The sequence below is a fragment of the Ranitomeya imitator genome, chromosome 6, assembly GCF_032444005.1.
Source record: "Ranitomeya imitator isolate aRanImi1 chromosome 6, aRanImi1.pri, whole genome shotgun sequence".
In the NCBI taxonomy this organism is placed as follows: domain Eukaryota; kingdom Metazoa; phylum Chordata; class Amphibia; order Anura; family Dendrobatidae; genus Ranitomeya; species Ranitomeya imitator.
In genome coordinates, this window is record NC_091287.1 from 483,912,340 (window position 1) to 483,929,146 (window position 16,807).

Sequence of the window (16,807 nt, forward strand, 5' to 3'; positions counted from 1 at the left end):
GCTGCAGCTGATCCCGGACTGCCTCTTCATGTTCAGTTTGTCCGAAGGTGGAGACAGTGACGTCAGGGCTCATTGGGCGCTGGCCTCACAACACCGCATCACGGCCCCGGGGAGGGAGCGTACTGACACCACGGGAACGACGCCGGCATGGGAGGGGAGTATAGGCTTTATTATTTTATCGGGGCCAAACATTTAGTTTAAGAAGAGGTTATCCTAATAACAGACAACTCCTTTAAAGATTTATTTTTCCCTATTCATATTCCATTCTTACCTTGTGTTTAGCTTGGTTCTTTTAGGACACCTATATGATTAGCGACTCCGATTCTAGTTTAGCGACACTGTCCAAATAAATGTAAGATACTATAAATCTACCTCCTGTCTAATCCTTGGCCAAGGCTACTGCTCTGCCTCTATTCTTTACACTGCAGGGGTTCAGGACAGAGTGAATGAGCTTAGGCCTCCTGCACATGGTGGTATTACTACTAGGTACATTGGATGGCGTATACGTGTGCTATAAAGCTCTGTAGAGACAACAGCAGACAGATCATGATATAGCAGCATATGGCCAGACATATGGCCTTTCTGTATTGTGCAAAATTAAGTAATATCTTTGGGGAAAAAAATGAAGGAGAAATGCTCTCTCCATATGGTAGCTGCCTGTATGTCTGCAAAGACAAATTTTAGAAAATACGAAAAGAGAGTCCAGCTCACCCGCATAAATGATTGCAGCAATCAGAGCAAGAAAACCGTCTATGCCAGTATGTAGATAGAGAGGAAAAGGAGAAAATGTTCAGCTCCAAGACTATTTATTCAGTAGAAGAGTACAAAAGAATTGCCATGTACAAGGTACAATTAAAATATTCAAGGAAAAAATAAAATTGAAAACATAGTATCAACAACGCGTTTCTGGTGCAATAGCACCCTTAACCAGATTTTAGACACAAAAGATTGCTGTAATTATTTCAACATGAAAGGTTTACGTTGTATGATCTATCTGTCTGTCTGTCATAATATGGAATAACCTGATCTGTATTTTAGCATAAAACTGGAGCTTTACTGATGACAATGCCCAGAGGAGTCTACAAAGGTAAGGAAATGTTTTATTTCTTTAAGATCAGTGGACCAGTTAATAAGAGAAAGTCAGGGCACTGTATGGTGGTGACATATACATATTGATTAGAGGTATTGCTGTTTTGTAAAGAATTAGCCTTCAGTCTTTCAGAAAAAAAAATATCTTTGTAACGTGTTAGGCAGTAGATAGAAAATTATTAAAATTTGTCCTCAGTGGTTGATACCTTATAGTGGCTACTCTCGAAAGCTTGCAATTTGTTACCATCTTTTCAGTTAGCCATTAAAAGGTATCAACCGCTGAGGACCCTCAAATTTTAATATTTTTCTCGATGTGAATACTTTTCTGCCCAATGATGACAGAAGTATTCTGGGAGTGATAACTTTATTGGCTAACCAGAAAATAATATGTTTGCAAGCTTTCAGAGCACAGAGGCTCCTTCTTCAGGCAAGATTACAGATAGATTAATAAGAAAAAAGCACAATATTTAAAGAACAGTACAGCAGGACATTTGTTAGGGGGTGGGAAGTGTGAGGAGTCATCTATGGATCCTGTGGCTGCTCTGGCTGGGCAGTTACAAACACTTAGCCTAGAAATGGAAGACTTGCACACAACTGGCTTGCCACATCCATCGACTCCAGGCTTGGGGTCCACTGCCTCTGGGCAACCCCTGTTGGAACCCAAGATAGCGTTGCCAGATAGGTTCACTGCGATAGTAATACATTTGTGGTTTTTAGGGAAAACTAAAAAGCCCAGGTTGTGGGGAGGGTGTACATATTTCCTATGTGGGCAAGTTGTAATTATTTTAATCCACCCAGATCCATTTAGGCAAAAGTAAGGTGGTTATTTCAGTCTTTTTGGACATTGGGGCTGGGTTTAATTTGGTTGACACCTGATTCGTCCAGGATCAGGATCTCAGTCCTCATAAATTGTATAGGCCTATAACTATGTGAGCAGGTTGCGTGATGCAGTGACAGACAGGAGGCAGAGCAAGGATTAAATAATTAATTGAGGGGTTTTCAACCTTATTTTTAGTTCTGGAGTTTTTAGGAAATGGTTGCAGGTGTTTTGTTAACCTTCGTTCCTTTTTTTCACATGAGGCCTCGGTTGGGGAGTATATTTTTAAGGAATTATCGCTGGGCCGTATAGTTGGCCCATTTTTGGAACCTCCATTTCAGAATTTCAAGGTATCCCCACTTGGGGTGGTGCCCAAGAAGGACCCTGGAGCGTTTCGGGTGATAGATCACCTATCATATCGTCTGGACAGCTCCTTGAGTGATGAGGTCGCGGATTTTCCGGTGACAGTGACTTACACTTCTTTTGATGCTGCTTTTCCCCTTCTCCAGAGGTTTGGAGTTGGTTGTCTTTTGGCTAAGGCGGATATCAAATCTGCATTTCGTCTTTTCCCTGTTTTCCCTAATGGCTTCAACTCATTGGGTTTTTGTTTTCGGGACCAGTTTTTTTTTCGATAAATGCCTACCGATGGGCTTCAGCTTGTCATGCTTCTATTTCGTACCGTTTTCTTCATTTTTACAATGGGCGATAGAACATACTGCAAAGGCGGGGGTCTAATCCATTACTTGGATGATTTTTTGTTTTTCAGCTCCCCGAATTTGAGCGACTGTGGTGCCTTATTGCGTACTTTTTGTAAGCTGATGTCTTCTTTTGGTGTTACGCTTGTGGAAGATAAAACAGTGGCGCCAGTGGAATGTTTGGAGTTTCTGGGCATCGTTATTGACTCGGTTCGGATGGAGCTTAGATTGCCAAAGGATAAAGTTGTTATCCTTTATGCTATGATTTTGGAAGTTCTCCGGAAGGAGACGATTACACTGAAACAGCTGCAATCCTGGTTGGGGAAGTTGAATTTTGCACTGAAGATCATGCCCATGGCAAGAGCATTTTGTCGTTGTTTGTACGATTATACTAAAGGGTTGTCTTCACCCTTTGCGCATATTCAGATGTCAAAAACGCTGCAATCCGATCTAAAAGTATGGTTGCAGTTTTTGGAGTCTCTCAATGGATGGTGTTACGTTCAGATGACGTTTATTGAAGTGCCAGCTTTTGGTTTATCTACCGACTCAGTTTGGGTTTCGTGGTTTCCTGGAACCGCCAATGGGTTTGAGAACGGTGACCGTCGGGCATTTCCTTCACCAGGAATCGGATGTTTTTGAAAATTTTTGCCATTTTGGTTGCAGTTTTCGTGTGGGGTCCACGGTTGTCAAATCGGCGAAATCGGCTTCATTCTGACTGCAGAGGCGTTGTGCTGGCCATCAATACATTGGCCTCACCTTGTGCTTGTGGTTCTAGATATCCGTGAAAACAAAATCCAAAAAGCAATGCTGGATTTGTATTTTTTTTTCCCTTTCATCAGACTTGTTTTTTTTTTCTTGTTTTCTAGTACGTTATATGGTAATGTGAATGGGGACATTCAAAACTGCACCTAGTCTCACAATAAACAATCCCTCACATGGCTATGTTATTGGAAAAATAAAAATGGTTATAGCTCTTGGAAGAATGGAAGGAAAAAACAAATGCGCAAATAAAAGCGTGAAGAAGTTAACAGGAACCTATTTTCCATACAAGTGATAATTTCTGTTTTAGGAAAATTCCAGAGTGACAGAAGTCTCAGCGTGATTTTGATCTTAGACTGCAGTAGAATTCCATTTCTGGACTGTACGGGAGTGACTGCGCTCACCCAGGTAATCATAAAAGTCATTAGCTGCTTGTTGTGATTTCTTGGAAATAGAGCTGGACGCACAATCAGAATTCACATTAAGTGAAAATTCCTTATCGGTGGCAGCATTGGGTCAGTGTATAAAAAATATTCCACCACAAAACAGAAGCAAGAATAAGTTTATTTGGTGAAACAAGGAGATGTTGTTTAAGTGGTAATGTCTCTACTTGTGGAGTGTGACATGCCAGTGTAACACCCCAGACTCCTGGTTGTTACAGTGGCATTGATTTCCTCACGGGGAGAGTGATGCCATGCTTGGAAGCAAGGGAAGATCTCTTCTATCAGGTAAACACAAACATGCAACATGTTCATGGATCACCCCCATGGGGCCGTGGGGTACTCGGTACCGGGTCCTGCGGTTCACAGGGGGATGTCACGGTGGCTGACCCGGTCCATGGCCCTGGGACGTCCGTGTAAAAGGGAAAGGTCTTTAAAGGGATAAAGTTTGTGTTTGTGATGCCACCTGTGGTATTTGGTCAGGGTAACCGACGCTGCTTTAAGGGGTCCGCTGGGGTGATGATATGGCAGCTAGATGGTATTCCTTCCCACAGGTGAAGTATGTCCCCACGGCTTCCCGGTGTGTAGATGGTGGATGGTGAGAGGCGCAGAGAAGAAGGAGGACACAAGGTTGCAGTCTCTTTACCATTACTGAAGACTTCAGCATCCACAGTCCAGGACACCAGATCACAGAGCAGGCAGAGTCCGGCCGGTTTGGAGACAAGTCCAGAGTCCCCTTCTCCAGGTGGAAATCAGTAGCCTTCCATTGCGCTGCAGTGGTGTAGTCCCTTACTGCCTATGGCTTCACATAAGGGTCTCACAGATGTAATGTTTTTCTCTCTGTCCCCCATATAGGATAGGACAAACCCATATGATTGGTGGCTTGAGGCTATTTTTAGGGACTCTTGCATGCCCCGGTCTCCATGGGTTGCACCGTGCCTCCTGGGTGTAGGGTGGACAGGTAACTTGCAATTAGCTGTCCTGCCAGTCTTTGGAGCAAAGCATAAAGGTCCTTAATTCCTCGGTGTCTGGCTACCGTGCTTCTGAGCCTCAGAAGGAGGCAGCCTCTGTAGGGCTGGTCCCCTTCTAGTGTCCTCTCCTTTGCTACGACTTCCTTCACGCTCGCTGCAATACAGTTCTGCCTTCTGAATGTCTCTTTCTGGGAGCTGCAGCTCTGAGGACATGCACAGCTCCTTGGACCCTCTGTCCACCTCAAACTACTGTCTGGAACTTTCTAATGTTCCCTACAGACTACCAGATATATATATATGGGGAATGACCTAATAAATAGGAGCAGAAGCTCCACCTGGCGGTCTGGAGTGTGAAATGTGTTACATGTTTGTGATACCTGGATGCAGTTATCCTTCTTTGCCTCCAAAGTAGCATCACTCTCCCGAGAGGAAAGCAATACCACTGCGACGACCAGGACCCTGGGGTGCCGCCCCCCCCCATTAAATCCAGTACTCCTGGACTGGGAAAAGAAAAACTACAGTTACAGGTTAGCAAAAGACATACACATTTTTGGAATGCTATGAAACAAGTTAATACTATAGCTAAGGTTCCCTTTATGGGAGGTGAGGACACTTTAACGTTGCATAAACATATTTACATAGTAGGCCTACTTTTAGAAATAGAACAATTTAGCCAAACAGTACATTAACTAACCATGAAATGCGATTACCCTCACAGGTATACTATCTTAGAACTTCAAGTGCAAACAATTATTTTCTTTATTCAAGTACAGGGACTTTCTTTCAACTCCCTCGGGCTCACTGTATCTTCTAGGCTTATTCAAAAGTGCAAAATTCTCTTACCCCTACGGTTATACTACATCACCTCCATCAGATTCAAAGGTACAGCATCAAACGTTTTTACTATTTTCTACACACAACACTAACTATCTGGCTTTGGCTCACCAAGGAGCAACACATTAACTTTCAAGTCTTTTCAACACTGAGGTAGTTCAATTAGTGCGCAAGTCAATCATCAATATTCTAATTAAATAAACCTTTCAGAAACAAGAGCACGATGTGATGGACCCGTCATTAACCCTCAACGTTGGACTTGGGCGGGCAACAAGGCGTGTATCCAGACCCGGAATTCTGCCACACCAAACGGGTTTTTCTCTGTAAAACAAAGTAACTTTCACAGCAAAATTAGAAACAGTCTCTTTAGAAGCAGTCTCTGTAAAAGCTTCCTCTTGTAAAACCAGTAGGAAGCACCTTTAAGAAGGTGCAAAACATGTGCAGAACATAGAATCCTCTTAGAACTGAGGACCCCTTTCAATGGAAGCCCTGATAGGGTTTAGCAGCAAAAAGGCAACTGTGAACTATTTACAGTCAGCTTTCAAACTTTCTACTATAGCAGTTCCGGAGGTAGCACTGGCGGAGGCAGTCCCTTCAGGTATGGGCGGCTACCAGGTACTACATAGAGTGCGCCTGCACTCCTGATGGGGGTTTGGGTGCCTACTGACCTTTGTTTCACAACAGCTTTGGTGTAGGTGATGGCTGGTACAGTGGCTACTGCAGTCTCTGTAGTAGTAATGGTGCACACCATAGTCTTTGTAGTAGTGCAAGCATGGGTGACAGTAGGGGTAGTGGTAGTGGCAGCTGCTTTAGCACAAGGGGGCGCTGTTACCGCGTGAGGCGACACTGCTGGTGCCATGGAGCTGGGTGACTTGGGCATGGAGTCCCTGTGCTTATGGACATTTAAGACATACCAACCCCTTTCGCCAAAGTGTCTGGTGTAGGTGACGTGATCCCCTGGGTACAGATCCCTATCCGGGTGTCCTTCCCACAGGTGGGACTCCACGTCCTTCTTGTTGATGTGAATCCAACCAGGAACCATTTACAAGTGGCACTGGCTGAAGAAAGAGCCAGACCTAAATAGCCGAGCAGAAGAGACGATAAGTGGAGGCAGCTGAAGACAGCTAACTCCAAGGAGCAGCCATACCACTAGAAACCACAAGAGGGAGTCCAAGAGCAGAACTCACAAAAGTGCCACTTACAACCACCGGAGGGAGCCCAAGAGCGGAATTCACAACAAAAGCACAGGAGAGTGACATCTGGGAAGGATAGCTGTGACTGAGCTACCTCCCTGGCAGAGCGCAGATACCGATAGGCGGAAGACCGAGGTTGTATTGGACTCTAGGAGGCAAAGCAGAAACTGGCAGGACAGCTGGACTATACGTTACCCATCTGCCCTAATACCCAGGAGGCACAGTGGCGCATTGAGCCCAGGTCATGATAGAGACCCTATAAAAAGGCTCGAGCCACCTGTCATACGGGTTTGTGTCCCACCTTTATGGAGGACAGAGAGGAACTGTGAGGACCTTGCTATAAGCCATAGGTAGTAATGGACTACAATACCACCGCGCTATGAGGAAGGCTTTCATCTGCACCTGGTAAAAGGGACTCTGAACTTGCTTCCAAGCTGGCCAGACCCTGCCTGTACCTGTGATCTGGTACCCTGGACTGAGGCTGACTACATTTTCAGTAAACCAGGTAAAGACTGCAGTCCTGTGTCCTCCATTTATTTTCCGGCATTCACCATCTTCACCTACATACCAGGAGCCCTGGACACCTACTTCACCTGTGGGAAGTGATACCATCCTAGCTGCCATAACATCACCCCAGAGGACCCCTTTAAGCAGCGTCGGTCCCCACTGACCGATTACCACAGGTGGCGTCACGAACACTAACTTTATTCAAAAACCCCTTTAAAGACATTCCCTTTAACATGGGCGCCCAGGGCCACGGACTGGGTCGCCACCACTGTGACATCCCCCTGTGAGTACCGGACCCGGTACAGAGTGCCCCACGGCCCTGGCGGGCGACTCACCTGTCATGCCAGTGTAAGAAGACTTATAGGTCACACAATGTTCCTCCCAGCAATTCAATATACAAATTGCCTGTTTAGAGAGATAGAAGACTTAAGGTACCGTCACACTTAGCGACGCTGCAGCGATACCGACAACGATCCGGATCGCTGCAGCGTCGCTGTTTGGTCGCTGGAGAGCTGTCACACAGACACCTCTCCAGCGACCAACGATGCCGGTAACCAGGGTAAACATCGGGTAACTAAGCGCAGGGCCGCGCTTAGTAACCCGATGTTTACCCTGGTTACCATCCTAAAAGTAAAAAAAAACAAACAGTACATACTTACCTACCGCTGTCTGTCCTCCAGCGCTGTGCTCTGCACTCCTCCTGCACTGGCTGTGAGCACAGCGGCCGGAAAGCAGAGCGGTGACGTCACCGCTCTGCTTTCCGGCTGACCGACGCTCACAGCCAGTACAGGAGGAGTGCAGAGCACAGCGCTGGAGGACAGACAGTGGTAGGTAAGTATGTAGTGTTTGTTTTTTTTTACTTTTAGGATGGTAACCAGGGTAAACATCGGGTTACTAAGCGCGGCCCTGAGCTTAGTTACCCGATGTTTACCCTGGTTACCAGTGAAGACATCGCTGAATCGGTGTCACACACGCCGATTCAGCGATGTCTGCGGGGAGTCCAGCGACCAAATAAAGTTCTGGACTTTCTTCCCCGACCAGCGACAGCACAGCAGGGGCCTGATCGCTGCTGCCTGTCACACTGGACGATATCGCTAGCGAGGACGCTGCAACGTCACGGATCGCTAGCGATATCGTCTAGTGTGACGGTACCTTTAAACTCTAGTGCCACCTATTGGAAATAGAAATTTTAAAGGGGTATATATTTATTGTGAGGCAGTGACCAGTGTTATACACAAGGGTCACTATGTGTCCCCCAGGATGCGCTGAGAAGCATGTTGAGGCCGCAGGAGTGCATTGTAGTCACAGGCATTGTTGTGATTGCAATGCAAAATAAAAGTGTTAGTCTTGGGTAAGTTATTTGATGGTTTGGGGTGAGCTGGACCGCAGAGTGAAGGCAAAAGGGTCAACAAGTGCTAAGCATCTCTGGGAACTCCTTCAAGATTGTTGGAAGACCATTCCCAGTGACTAAGTCATGAAGCTCATCATGAGAATGCCAAGAGTGTGCAAAGCAGTCATCAAAGCAAAAGGTGGCTACTTTGAAGAACCTAGAATATAAGACATAATTTAAGTTGTTTCACACTTTTTTGTTAAGTATATAATTCCACATGTGTTAATTCATAGTTTTGATGCCTTCAGTGTGAATGTACAATTTTCATAGTCATGAAAATACAGAAAAATCTTTAAATGAGAAGGTGTGTCCAAACTTTTGGTCTGTACTGTATATATATATTATTTTTTATCTATTACATTTTTAAAAATTACAAAAAGGAAAGCCAAAGTTTGTGCACCTTGCATGATTAGTACCTAGTAGCACCCCTTTTGAAAGTATCACAGCTTATAAACGCTTTTTGTAGCCAGAAAAATGTCTTTCTGTTCTTGTTTCAGGGATTTTTATCCATTCTTGGAAAATTCTCCCTGTTCTGTAAGATTCCTGAGTCGTCTTGCATGCACTGCTATTTCGAGGTCTATGCACAGATTTTCAATGATGTTCAGATCAGGGGACTGTGAGGGCCATTGTGAAACCTTCAGCTTGCAACTTTTGAGGTTATCTGTTGTGGATTTTGACATGTGTTTAGGATCATTTTCCATTTGTAGAAGCCATCCTTTTTTCAACTTTTCAGCTTTTTACAGATGGTGTTATGTTTGCATCAAGAATTTGCTGAAATTTCATTGAATCCATCTTACTTCTATCCGTGAAATATTTCCCGTGCCATTGGCAAGAACACAACCGCAAAGCATGATTGATCCACCCCCTGCCTAATGGTTGGGGAGATGTTCTTTTCCTGAGATTCTGTGCCCTTTTTTCTCCACATATACCTCGGTGCTTGGAATCCATCGAAGTGCACTGTGATTCTCTGTCCCCTCTGAGCCTGTGCTGCAATTTTCTCATGCAAGCGGATAGGAGCAAAGAGCACCAACACTCGCAATAGAGCAGGAACCGAGGGTCATTAGCATATTGCATCCGATGCCATACGCTAATGTGACTCTGGCCTTTCTGTGTCTTTTCAGATTTTCCAGGATCTGGGAGATTACGACACCAATGTGCTGTACTCAGGCTGCAGTGGTAAGTGACATCCATTGTATGGCGCAGTGTCTTCTTGGTATTCTCCTATATTACCAGATATACTTTTCCTGCAGCGTCACTAGTGAAGGCCCTGATGTTCTGTGGCTCAGACTGTGGTCCAAAGCAGAAGCATTTCTTCAGTACCATAAGAACTGCACTCGATGCCGTGAAACTAAAACAGGTAAAACATTTCATTTTAAAAGGAATGCTCAACTTTTTGTTCAGGAGCATACTACTCGTCTGCCTTCCAGCTGTCTACTTTTTGGGGTGACATTTCGGGTGCACTCTCTGATTCTGCAGGAAAAGGCTGCCTTGCCTCTGCAGCATCAGTGGAGAGCAGCAGCACTGAGTCTGTCTGGATCAAGAGATCCTGGCCAGCTTTAGAGCAGCGACTACAAGTTCTTTCGTAAAGTACTTGTAAGCGCTGCACTCCTTGTCTTGGTAACCGGCCACCTGTGATAGACTGCAGAAGTGGCCAGTAAGCAGGGAAATAAGCAGTAAACAATAAGATGAAAAATCTCTCTGTTCTTGAGAATGAAGCGGATTTGTAATTACAAATAAATTGCAAAGTTTCTTGTTTTTAAGATTTTACGAACACTTTACTATACGACCCATTATACAAGAGGATGAGAATAACACTTTAACATTTTTCACCTTTTATTATCATTTCTAGTACAGTGGCATGGAAAAGTTTGGGCACCGCTGGTCAAAATTACTGTTATTGTGAAAAGTTAAGCAAGTTGAAGAAGAAATGATCTCTAAAAGGTTTCAAGTTAAAGATGACACATTTCTTTGCATTTTAGGCAAAAAAAAAAAAATATTTTCATGTTTTACATTTTAAAAATTACAAAAAGGAAAATGGGCTGATGCAAACGTTTGGGCACCTGCATGGTGAGTACCTAGAAGCACCCACTTTTGAAAATATCACAGCTTGTAAACGGTTTTTGTAGCCAGACAAGTCTTTCAATTTTTGTTTGAGGGATTATCATCCATTCTTCCTTGAAAAATTCTTCAACTCCTGTGAGATTCCTGGGTCGTTTTGCATCCTCTGCTATTTTGAGGTCTAGCCACAGATTTTCAATGATGTTCAGATCAGGGGACTCTGAGGGCCATTGTAAAACCTTCAGCTTGTGACTTTTGAGGTAGTTTATTGTGGATTTTGACATGTTTTTAGGATCATTATACATTTGTAGAAGCCATCCTTTTTTCAACTTCAGCTTTTTCACAGACAGTGTTATGTTTGCATCAAGAATTTGTTGAAATGTCATTAAATCCATTCTTCCCTCTACCTGGGAAATGTTCCCCGTGCCATTGGCTGCAACACAACCCCAAAGCATGATTGATTCACCCGCATGCTTATTGGTTGGCGAGATGTTCTTTTCCTGATATTCTGTGCCCTTTTTTCTCCACACATACCTTTGATCATTGTGGCCAAAGAGTTCTATTTTAACCTCATGGGTCCACAGGACTTGTTTCCAAAATACAGTTATATAAAAAAGTTTGGGCACCCCTATTAATCTTAAGCTTAATGTTTTATAAAAATTGTTTTTTTTGCAACAGCTATTTCAGTTTCATATATCTAATAACTGTTGGACACAGTAATGTTTCTGCCTTGAAATGAGGTTTATTGTACTAATAGAAAATGTGCACTCTGCATTCAAACAAAATTTGTCAGGTGCATAAGTATGGGCACCCCACCAGAAAAAGTGACATTAATATTTAGTAGATCCTCCTTTTGCAAAAATAACAGCCTCTAGTCGCTTCCTGTAGATTTTAATGAGTTCCTGGATCCTGGATGAAGGTATTTTTGACCATTCCTCTTTACAAAACAATTCCAGTTCAGTTAAGTTTGATGGTCGCCGAGCATGGACAGCCCTCTTCAAATGATCCCACAGATGTTCAATGATATTCAGGTCTGGGGACTGGGATGGCCATTCCAGAACAGTGTAATTGTTCCTCTGCATGAATGCCTGAGTAGATTTGGAGCGGTGTTTTGGATCATTGTCTTGCTGAAAGATCCATTCCCTGCGTAACTTCAACTTTGTCACTGATTCATGAACATTATTGTCAAGAATCTGCTGATACTAAGAGGAATCCATGCGTCCCTCAACTTTAACAAGATTCCCGGTGCCGGCATTGGCCACACAGCCCCAAAGCATGATGGAACCTCCACCAAATTTTACTGTGGGTAGCAAGTGTTTTTCTTGGAATGCTGTGATTTTTGGCCACCATGCATAACGCCTTTTAGTATGACCAAACAACTCAATCTTGGTTTCATCAGTCCACAGGACCTTCTTCCAAAAATAAATTGGCTTCTCCAAATGTGCTTTTGCATACCTCAGCCGACTCTGTTTGTGACGTGCTTGCAGAAACGGCTTCTTTCGCATCACTCTCCCATACAGCTTCTCCTTGTGCAAAGTGCGTTGTATAGTTGACCGATGCACAGTGACACCATCTGCAGCAAGTTGATGCTGCAGCTCTCTGGAGGTGGTCTGAGGATTGTCATTGACTGATCTCACCATTCTTCTTCTCTGCCTTTCTGATGTTTTTCTTGGCCTGCCACTTATGGCCTTAACAAGAACTGTACCTGTGTTCTTCCATTTCCTTACTATGTTCCTCACAGTGGAAATTGACAGGTTACATCTCTGAGACAGCTTTTTGTATCCTTCCCCTGAACAACTATGTTGAATAATTATAATCTTTGTTTTCAGATCATTAGACAGTTGTTTTGAGGAGCCCATGATGCCACTCTTCAGAGGAGATTCAAACAGGAGAACAACTTGCAAGTGGCCACTTTAAGCAGCTTTTCTCATGATTGCATACACCTGGCTATGAAGTTCAAAGCTCAATGAGGTTAGAAAACCAAAAATAGTGCTTTAGTAAGTCAGTAAAAAGTAGGTAGGAGTATTTAAAACAAGAAAATGATAAGGGGGCCCATACTTGTGCACCTGTCAAATTTTGTTTGAATGCAGATTGCACATTTTCTGTTAGTACAATAAACCTCATTTCAAGGCAGAAACATTACTGTGTCCAACAGTTATTAGATATATGAAACTGAAATAGCTGTTGCAAAAAAAACACCAATTTTTTTTTATAAAACATTAAACTTAAGATTAATTGGGGTGCCCAAACTTTTTCATATAACTGTACATCAGGCTTGTTTAGATGTTATTTTGCATAGTTCTGCATCCTAATCAGAAAATTCAGCATCAGGAGATGTTTTTTTCTGATGACTCTTCCATATATGTGTAGGTGTCTCTGAACAGTAGAACAATGTACCACAACTCCAGAGTCTGCTGAATCTTCTGAAGGTGTTTTGCAGTGAAGCGGGGGATCTGATTTGCTTCTCTAGAAATCGTATGAATAGCTCTCACTGAAATTTTGCTTGGTCTTCCAGATCTTATCTTGACCTCCACTGTTTCTGTTAACTGCCATTTCTTAATTACATTTTAAACTGAGGAAAGAGCAACTAGAAAATGCTGCTGTTTTTTGGCACACCTTTTGCATCGGCCCGTTTTCCTTTTTGTAATTTTAAAATGAAAAAACAAAAAAAACAAAACAAAACAAAACTAAATACATAGATTTTTTTTGCCTAAAATACCAAGGAAATGTGTCATCTTTAACTTCCGGCCTTTTAGAGATCATGTCATCTTCAACTTGCTTAACTGTTCGCAATAACAGTAATGTTTACCAGGGGTGCCCAAACATTTACATGCCACTTTAAATGCTTAGAGGGGTTTTTAGACACAAAAAGTTATCATATATAACTACTAGATTAGTTGGGGTCTGACCGTTGAGACCACCACCAATCAGCAGGACAGGGGACTTTTTTTTATGAGATGGCAATTTATCTTCCACAATTACTATAGGAACGTGTCTTATTTATTAGCTTATAAGGTTGTGTGCCATCATATTTTGACTGGACTTCCTAAGTTGTCTCATCTTGACAATCTCTACTACTAGGGAATAGGGAGAGTGTAAAGGAGGGTCCTCTCTTTGGGACCTCCTAAATGAGCCAAACACGGTAATTTAAAAGGCTGTAAGCTGCCCCAAGAAGGGGGATTTCTAGCTGCCATCATCTGTACTATTGAATATCAGCAATTTGTGAGGGTCCTTCTTGGTGTCAGACACGCTTGTTATAATGAGGCAACTCTTTCCTTTTACTAAAGTGTAAAGTGACATGTATCCCAGTGCACGAAAACATGCCCGAGCAGGATATTATAATAATTCAATGTACGTTTTCTACTGTGAGAAGTCATCTTTTTTTTATTTAATGCAAATTAGTGCTTATTAAGCAATATTGTAGGAATATAAATATATATTATAATAATATATATATCAAGACACCGAACCACCTTGTGCCCATGTCAGATATTGCTGATATAAATAAATGACATTCTGGTATTGTTTATTGGAATGCAGTGCCATCTAGTGGTAGTAATAGAGAAATGCACGTTACATTATATTTCCTATTCTCCAACACCAGGATGTCTACAACATTGCATTTGACAGTTGTACCAGGTGACTCTAGGGATGTAGCCGCCATAGTAGCCGGTATGGGCTCCCAAAGCTGAAGGTAGAAGGGGTTAAGCCTATGGATTACACAGAGAGAATAGATGACAATAGAAATATGTTGGAGAATTGCTCATAGTACAATTCCATAACATACTCTTAAGGTGGAGGGTTAAATTTGTCAGCAAAGAGCAAATGGTAACATACGGTAAGTGGATACCATGGACAATTTGATGTTAATTGTTTCATTACTTTCTCTGCTATGGACGGAAATTAACGTACGTCTTTAAATTGACCTTAAAGCACCGAACCAACCTTTTTTATTTATTTCAGTGCCAAATTCTCCAAGCCTAGTATTATACTCACCAGTGACCGTCTTCAGCTCTTCCCGACGCCGCTCTTGTCCCTTTAACTGACCGGAAGTCCTATGTAACGGTCACAAGCTCTCAGTGTAAGTCTATGGGCCTTGTTCTGGCTCCCATGGACTTACATTGGGTTGTGCCCCCCGGCTCGCCCCGCAGACACTGGAGAGATCTGTCCGGTCACAACCTGCAGAAGACGACCGGAGCGGCGCCGGTAACTGATGAAGATGGAGGCTGGCGTGTAGAACACTAGGGGAAGGGGACTTAGATTAATGGCAGCACTCCAGCGATAAAATAATAAGAAGAAAACGCTGGAGTGGAGCTTTAAGTGTGGAGACAAATGTTACCTGGGTTTGTTATGTGACTGATTTTACCACGTTACCTTTCTCTAGTGTGGTGGATCCAGTCTGGAAGTTCTCGACTCATCTGACGCATAGGACAAGAGCTGGAGAATAATGGACGTTATTTATTCTGTGATTTTCCACTGGGTGAACGTGAAAAACAATGAGCCCGATTCATCAAAGCTTTCTGGCGCAAAAGCTTTGAAAAGTTGCAAAATTTATGCCCAACTCGGAGTGGTGCCTAAATTGTGCGACTTCTAGCCTCTTCATGCCCCTTTCTCTGAGCTTCACCGAAGTGGACAGAGCTGTTGCACGACGATGGCGTGGCCGAGACGCGACTCCCCAGCTCTTCTCACTCATGACGAGCTGTGCCATTCCCTACCCCAGAAATGTCACTCCGGTACCAGACTGCAGTAAGATTTCTGGCATAGAGCACCGAGCAGCTCGCCACTCGTCAGATGCACCGGACTCATGGAGAAGCCTGCGTCTCCTCCAGCACTCCAGCATGTCTCCTCATCAAAGCCCACAAATGGTGAAGGGATTGGCAACACAGCAGTAAAGGTTTCAGCAGCAAAGGACGGTGGTCTTGTCAATGAAAGGCAACGTCCGCACAGGAGGAGATGAAGGCTTGATGCTTTTGCAAAGGTGAGAATATTTATTAGGATCTTGCATAAGTGAAAACAGATGAATTCCATCGTTTGGACCAGTGCAATGGTCATAGCATGACAAGGGTCTGCCATAACCTCACACATCATCAGATACCCAGCTCCGTAACCATACGTTGGAATTAATCTGTTATCACTAAAGCCGGACCCTCATGAATATTCTCAGCTTTGCAAAAGCATCAAGCCTCCATCCTTCTCTGTGCTGAGGTCACCTCTTATGGCCGTCCTCATCACCGCTCTTGAGGAGTTTTCCTAATGAGTATTGTAACTAAACTTTCATTTATTTCTTATCCTCTATGGAAAGTTAGGAAGCGTTGCAAATCACTTTATTAGGGGATTTGTCTTCACTTCTGTTGAAAAAACCCCCATTGCATATAAATGGCTTCCAAACCCTTGCATTATCCTGATATCAGATCATACACATTTGGAGTACATCTGATGGCAGTGAAAGGGTCAGCCGCTGTGTCCTCCTCTCAGTGTTGTGTAGTTTGCCCCCTATTTTGTTCCTATATCAAACCCATGTTTGCTTATATTTTAGAGCCTGTGGAGACGATCCTTGCGCATTTTCTCAGGATCCTTTCTGCCAAGGCCCCATATGCGCGATCTATGGTATATACAGCTAACCTTAGGAACTGTACATTATACTTCCATTATAATGAGAGGAAGAACTGCTGTGTCCTGTAACACTTGTAACACCATCTGTTTGCACAGAAAAACGGTGCATCGTGTGAAAACAATATTACTATGTGATATGTGTAACTACAGATGTAGCATTGGTAACTTAACCTACGTGGTTGTAGGCAGCCTTTTATTGCCTTTGTATTAGCAGCAAATAGCATAAAAAGCACTAAAGTTTATATCCAGTTCACAAACTGGAACACGTCTCATGTTTATTAGTCACCTGCACCATTTTTAATTTTGTTCTATACACTGAACCCTATTTGTTCACATTTGTGATTGTTAAACAGGTTAAATTGAATTGTCAGTAATGTGTGGGACGGGGCAGTGCAAAATATTATGAAAGACACCAATTACGTCCCCAGTGCCCTTGTGAAT

General features: G+C 43.2%; 1 protein-coding gene across 1 annotated transcript in view; it reads left to right on the forward strand.

Moving 5' to 3' along the window:
• Positions 1–16,539, forward strand: part of SLC26A7 (solute carrier family 26 member 7) — a 102,515-nt gene extending 85,976 nt beyond the window's left edge. The window contains exons 14-18 of the mRNA XM_069728980.1: positions 1,039–1,087; positions 3,671–3,768; positions 9,817–9,871; positions 9,946–10,052; positions 15,138–16,539. Coding sequence (XP_069585081.1) covers positions 1,039–1,087; positions 3,671–3,768; positions 9,817–9,871; positions 9,946–10,052; positions 15,138–15,182 — 354 coding nt within the window. The 3' untranslated portion in view covers positions 15,183–16,539. The remainder of the gene's footprint in view (positions 1–1,038; positions 1,088–3,670; positions 3,769–9,816; positions 9,872–9,945; positions 10,053–15,137) is intronic.
• Positions 16,540–16,807: the final 268 nt, after the last annotated feature.